A 6,923-nucleotide genomic window follows, 5' to 3' on the forward strand; every position below is an offset into this window, starting at 1 on the left:
GCACTTTGGGAGGGGAGAGGGCTACTGCTAGCAGGGGGGTGGGGGGAGCTGGATATGTGCTGGGGGCCGCTTTGGGAGGAAGAGGGCTTGTGCTAGAAGGGGGGGATGGCAGATTACAACCCACATTTCAATGTGAGTCAGATATTTGCTTGAAGGGGTGCTTTGGGAGGGGAGAAGGCTAGTCATAGCTCTGGGGGGGGGGGTCAGATATGTGCTGGTGGGGTGCTGTGGGAGGGGAGAGGGCTTGTGCTAGAAGGGGGAGGGCAGATTACAACCCACATTTCAATGTGAGTCAGATATTTGCTGGAAGGGGTGCTTTGGGAGGGGAGAGGGCTTGTGCTAGAGGGGGGGGGCAGATTACAACCCACACTTTTAGCAGAAGTCCTCTTCCCTGTCAAAGCGCCCCATCAGCACATATCCACTTAATTCCTCACCCTCTAATTATTCCATGAAAAGTACATCTTTTTTAACTTGTTCCCTTTTCCAGCCACTCTGTCTCCTGCCCCTGTCGATGTACAGTGTATAATAAACTTTCTACAGTCCTCAGCTCATCACGTGTCCTTTCTCCTGTGTGTGTAAACAGAGCCGAGAAGAAGGCAGCTTTGGTTGGTTCTGCTGGGAGTGAGACGGACTGCCGGTCCTGGTGGGGAAGGGAGACATTCATGAGATGGACAAGTGGGACACTGTGAAATGCAGAGCAGACTTGTCACAAGTAAGTATTCCCATGCTGACAGTCCTGGCACAATCCATTCTGAATAATGTTCCGGGCCTCAGGCAAACGGAAACCCGTACACATCATTCAAATCCCAGACCGTCTGGGTGAAACCGGGACAGGTGGCAACCCTAGGTACAGGTTGTTCAGTTAGGATATCAAATCACATACAAGATAAATTAAAACACAACTGGTTTTTGCTAACCCATGCTTTGGTTTTCAATGTCAAAACAGATTAATCTTTTACTAACATTTGCATAGTGAATAGCCTCTACTTCATTAGTAAATCAACACCACTGTCTGTGTTAGACTCAATCTCATGTCCTGGCTACTACACCTATGTGACTTTTGGAAGATTTCTTACCAAGTGGATAGTGCAAATCTATTTACATTATTCCTCTGGCCAACTGATCCAAATCCACCAAATTGTAATGAGAAGCTGTAAAGTTTTCAGCTGGATCTGCTTTGTATATTATTTGTACACAACCATTTCAGTCTTGCTAGCTGTCATCAGTGTAAAATATGAAGACAAAGGTTTCATACAACAGGAATAATTTGAATGGCTCAATTTACCATCATCGAATGTAATTAAAAAACCTTGTTTGTTAGAACGGTGACAAAGGATTTCATGTTAAATGTTTTTGAAAAGCAAAATGGAATTGTACAGCATTTTAATTTGGTTATTGTGGTTCCTTTTTGCCACCTCTTCCTTCCCCCCTTCCTCCTTATAACGTGACTGGTTTTATATAGGTCAAATGCATAACGTTTATTAGCTCTTATATAAAAATAATAACATTGAATTGAGCAGCACTAAGCAGGTCTATTTTATTGACGAAATGAAAATAACATACATGTTTTAGATAAACTACAATATCTATTATATACAGCGATGAATAGTGCATATGTGTTTGCTGTTGTAGGAACCGATAGATTGTAATGCAGCTGATATATTAGTAACTTGCAGCAGTGTGTCCCTTCATGTTTTAAGCAATCTTTAGGCTCTCTTGAAAATTCTCTTGGCTTCAGTTCCTTCATAAGTGTATGTCTAAAAAAAGGTCAAAGAGGAATAAAAAAGGTGAATATTGAATTATTTTCAATTGTGTATGTACAATTAGTATATATTTGATTGCAGCATGTCTAACAAAAATCTCTGACATGTACAATATATTTAGTGGTTGAAAAAAGCTACTGCTATCTCTTTAAGTCAAAGCTTCTCAAAGGTGTGTAGACCATGTAGGTCATCTTTACTGCAACAAGAACCCATCTATAAAACTTAAAGTGTTGCTAAACCCTGGACCCTGCATTCATTATATCTGGTCTCCCACAGTACACAGAACATGGAAGTGCAATTATTTTAATATATATAAACTGCTAAATACCAATTCTCATCAGTAGTTAGAGCAGTCTTGTGACTTCTATCAGTGTCCAGCTGAGCACTGCTTAACCACTTGCCTACAAAGCACTTATACCCCCTTCCTGCTCAGGCCAATTTTCAGCTTTCAGCGCTGTCGCAATTTGAATGACAATTGTGCGGTCATGCAACATTGTACCCATGTGAAATTTTTACTATTTTTTTCACGCAAATAAAGCTTTTTTTGGTGGTATTTATTCACCACTGGGTGTTTTATTTTTTTTGCGCTATAAACAAAAAAAGAGCAAACAAAAAAGTTTTTCTTTGTTTCTATTATAAAATGTTGCAAACAGGTAATTTTTTTCCTTCACTGATGTGCATTGATAGGCAGCACTGATGGGCACTGATGAGGTTGCACGGATAGGCAATGATGGGCACTGATTGGTGGCACTGACTGCCGGCACTGACTGGTGGCACTGTTGGGCACTGATGGGTGGCATTGGTGGGTGTCACTGCTGGGCACAGGTGGGTGGCAATACTAGGCACTGCTGGGCACAGGTGGGTGGCACTACTAGGCACTGATGGGCACAGGTGGGTGGCACTGATAGGCACTTGTGGGTAGCACTGGTGGTTGTCACTGCTGGGCACAGGTGGGTGGCATAACTAGGCACTGATGGGCACAGGTGGTTGGCACTGATAGGCACTTGTGGGTGGCACTGGTGGGTGGCACTGCTGGGCACCGATCATCAGGGCACTGATCAGCAGTGCCCTGATGATTGGTGCCGATCCATCCTCTGACAATTGCTGGTTATCGGCAGTACTTTCCTCATGCTGTGACAGCATGAGGAAAGTGCAGCTGATAACCGGCAACTGCATTTACCGGTGATCTGTGTCATTGGACAAAGCTGATCACGTAGTAAAAGGTCGCTGTGATTGGCCTTTTACCACATCAAGTGATCAGCTGTGTCCATACGGCACAGCGATCACGGAGATCGCCGGGGGCGCACGGGAGGGTGAGTTCTGGGAGGACGTCATATGACGTCCTCCCAGGACTGGACAACCACGCTGTAGCTGTCATTCAGCTGTGGTGCGTTTGCCAAGTGGGTAAAGCTTGAAGGAGGAGTTTTCAATCTGCTCTGACTGTCCCATGAGGCTGCAAAACCCATGACCCTGTGTATGGACAGCACTGATTGGCCCTGTGCTGATCACATGCACTCTTCCAAGAAAAAAAAAACCTCTCTAGCAATGCACACCAAACTGAGCATGTGCAGCTTGCCCCAAGGCTCGGTTCTATTAGCAGGTGGATTGGGGACTGTGGAAGAAGGGGAGCATCAGAAAAGACAGGATCAAACATCCTTTTTACACACTGCAGAGAATTAATACCTTAGGTTCCACAGTGAGTATAACTACATATAAAGACTGATTTTACTGATGTGGGTTTAGTACCGCTTTAATGTTTATCTATTAAACACAAAGGAGATGATATACTAAAGGTAGATGAGCTGTTCGCTTAGTAAGGGAAGAGTATATCTCGTAAGGGAATTTTCCAAAGAGATTAGTGAATGTGGTGAAACTTCACTTTGCAAAGAATACCAAATCATGTAAATTAATCATGTAGCATTTTTGCTTGCACATAATTGGATGATGGAAATAGCAGAATTTCACTTCGTTCACTAAACTCTGGAGATACTTTCTTTTCAAAGTTCCACTGTAAATGAACCCAAACGGCTTTATTTTTTTGTAGTCACTATAAATGAAACACAATTTCTGGTCTGTAGGGTGTGAACACATGATCTCTCTCCCTCCCTCCCTCTCTCTCTCTCTCAAAAATAATAATTAAAAAAATATATATATATGTTCCTTTGATAGCCTATATAGATTAAGACATACAGTATATTTGCAGTCTCAGTGTCTTTACCTAAATTCCTCTGCATGCACTGCTACTGTTAGAATTTGAAGAAAGGGTAATGAAAAGCAAAGCTAAACAGATAACCTTGAATTTACTGGATTTTGACAACTAAGCTGCATGGGAAAGTATAATTGTATACACAGACTTCCACGAACAACACCCATCAAAAATCACTATTGCGTCTGCACTCATATTTAGTAGTTCAGCGAAAAAGAAGAAAAAACATTACCAGACCCAGAAACAACATAAATTCAAACTTTCATGATGATCTGAGAACACTTCAGGACTATTAACAGAACGTATAGGAGTAGCTGAAAACAAGTGACATAATTCCCGTGCAAATAAAATATATTAAATGAAAAGACATACCTGTATAAGTTCATCACCAACTATCACTCTCCATGTCCTCAGCTCGTTTCCATTGTCCTTTCTTTTAAATGTTCCTACGAGTTTATCTCCCTCTAAAACCCAGGAACCCTGGAGATTGAAAATAAAATAAAAAAATCTGTTATTTTCACAACATTGATGACATATTACACATGCAAATGAGTTTTTGTTTTAAATTTGTAAATAGATCATTCTTGAAATGTGTGTAATATCCAAGTGCAGTAATAACTCATTCCAGCCAATCCATACTTCCCTTTTCTGTTGATTGGTGAGTGTTGAGCTAAGGTTTGGCCTGAACCATAGCTCTCCGCTATTGGTGAAATTTTATTATGTGCTGTGGCCTTTTGCTTTTTATTGTACCAAATTATCAAATAAACCAAAGAACTTAGATAAGGTGTACACCTGGCAATGTAGGTGTATCCATTTTGAAGGTAGTTATGTTGGTAATATATAATTCAGGCTTAGGGATGTCAAAATTGACTTTTTTTATTTCTTTAAGTTAAACATAAGTCCAGCCCATGATACTTTTTTGAGTTGTTCGATAAAGTGACAGCAACATTTTCAGTCATTGTTCTACTAAATACACTAGCATTATAAATCACAAGAAATTATAGAAATTTGTTTTACCATTATATGAGAAAACAGAAGAAAACAGGCAGTTAATGTAATGATTTACAAGCTGATAGAATAATGGCGGCTAAACTGGATTAGGGCCATAAACACACTTCCCCCGTCTGTGTCAGTCTTTTACATGGTTGTGCAATCAGTTTGTTCTTCAAACACTTGCTCATAGAATTATGGACACATACTAGTCCATTTACAAATCAACAGCAATAAAATTACTGTGTTGGGTTTAATAAATGTAATAAACTGCAGGTATGAAGCATGTTGTATTCAGAAGTATGTAGAACTAAACTTAGCCAAACCTGGAGAAAATTTCGGCCAGTTCTTGATTAACAAAAAATTGGGTGGCCCAATCTACATCCCCCCCCCCCCAACATTTTTTAATTTGAAAATTAAAGAAACAGGGTAAAAAACTGGCAGCCAAGCAACAGCTGCATCCAATCAGATGCAAACACTGTTTGAATATTCTGAAAGCCACTTTCAGAATACAATAGCCAGCAGGAGAGATTCATCCATCTACGCTGCTTAGCATGGATGAAGGAAACTGTTAGATTTCCTTTGTTCAGGCTGTGGATTGTAAGCATATGGCCAGGGTAAGGGTTTGATTGCTAACTTTTATCTATAGTAAAGGTACAAATTTTTACATGAGTAAGCTCACAAAATCACTGCAGTTTTAGAGTCCCCACAAATATAATAGCCTGAGAGCTGACTAGCTTGATCTATATTCAAAACTTAAAATGTGTCACTTTAAAGTAAATATTTAATTTTGACTCACAGCGAGTTCTGTTCCATCTGCAAGAGAATACTCAAATGTGACTCCAAGAGTGAAATTGATTTCAATGGTCCTGAAGGTGCTGGATTCCTTTATATTAAAATTGTTCCCATCCTGTTGGATTGTGATCTTCAGGTTATCATGTGCAGCTAGCTTACGTTTCATTATATTCACACCTACAAGAGGGAAAGACACAGGGTAGAATTACTAAAACTGATACTCTCAGAATCTAGCGTAGCTGTGCATGATAGCCAATCAGCTTCTAATTTCAGCTTGTTCAATTAAGCTTTGGCAGTAAAACCTGGAAGCTGATTGGTCTCTATGTAGAGCTGCACCAGATTTTTCACCCTCCACTGTTAGTAAATAGCCCCAAGTCTGTTAAAAATATAGAAAGTATAGATTGAAAAAAAATAGAACATGGTAAAATGTGGGATTAGTTATCACAAAAGAATACTAAAAGCTTGAAATAATACAAATATTTTATATATATATATATATATATATATATATTTTTTTTTTTTTTTTTTTTTTTTTAAAGAATAGTTTCCTTTCCTAGAACAAACAATAGATTAACATTACTTTTTTAAATTTCAAGTTGATTTTGAAATAAAAACAAACATAATTTGATCATTAGTTGGGGTCAGCAATACCATTGCAAGAAAACATACCCATAACTTCCATAAACTGATCATAGTTTTCACTTCTGTCAACTTTCCATGTCCCGTTGAATGTCATGATGCTGGCTGCAGGGAGAGATCTAGGAGACACAGAATGTTCAACCTGAGATACCTGTCCATGTGTCCTTTTCCAATTTATTTTCTTCTGTTATCTAGAAGCAGATCTCCATGTGATGTGTCTGTCTAAAGTCTATTCTAAGGTGTTAATGTATTTCTATGCCTCTAAAGTGACTCACCCATTTAAACCTTGTCCTCCTTCTTCCTATACACAATGTAAAATTGTTCACTTAAAGAAAAAGTTGTGTTAAGATTTACAAATGTAGCAGACCGATCTGAATATTTTTACTATTATAAGTGCTTTCTTGGTGGAACTGGAAAAAAACAACATAAACTGCCATTTAGAAAGCCTATTTTTATGATATACACAGCACAGCTTAAAGCCAGTTCCAGCTGATTACCTTTCTTATTTTGCATGGCATGTAAAAATAATT

At 39.2% G+C, this 6,923-nt stretch overlaps 1 protein-coding gene across 1 annotated transcript; it reads right to left on the bottom strand.

Moving 5' to 3' along the window:
• Window positions 1–1,512: 1,512 nt before the first annotated feature.
• On the bottom strand, window positions 1,513–6,559 carry FABP2 (fatty acid binding protein 2). Its single transcript, XM_089684311.1, has 4 exons — window positions 6,424–6,559; window positions 5,759–5,931; window positions 4,342–4,449; window positions 1,513–1,757 (listed from the first exon to the last, which is right to left on the bottom strand). The coding sequence occupies exons 1-4, from the start codon at window positions 6,488–6,490 to the stop codon at window positions 1,707–1,709; spliced, it is 399 nt and encodes a 132-aa protein (XP_089540437.1). The 5' UTR covers window positions 6,491–6,559; the 3' UTR covers window positions 1,513–1,706.
• Window positions 6,560–6,923: the final 364 nt, after the last annotated feature.

Source organism: Staurois parvus, unplaced genomic scaffold (genome assembly GCF_062004578.1).
Source record: "Staurois parvus isolate SC_StPar_1 unplaced genomic scaffold, SC_StPar_1.0 ptg000344l, whole genome shotgun sequence".
In the NCBI taxonomy this organism is placed as follows: domain Eukaryota; kingdom Metazoa; phylum Chordata; class Amphibia; order Anura; family Ranidae; genus Staurois; species Staurois parvus.

What these genes read in the sequence shown, in the direction of transcription:
- FABP2 (XM_089684311.1), bottom strand. Translation starts at nt 6,490, where the DNA reads ATGACATTCAACGGGACATGGAAAGTTGACAGAAGTGAAAACTATGAT. An exon ending in TCAGTTTATGGAAGTTATGG is followed by an intron (nt 5,932 to 6,423) that starts GTATGTTTTCTT and finishes TCCCTCTTGTAG; the next exon opens with GTGTGAATATAATGAAACGT. An exon ending in TTGGTGATGAACTTATACAG is followed by an intron (nt 1,758 to 4,341) that starts GTATGTCTTTTC and finishes ACCTTTTTTTAG; the next exon opens with ACATACACTTATGAAGGAAC.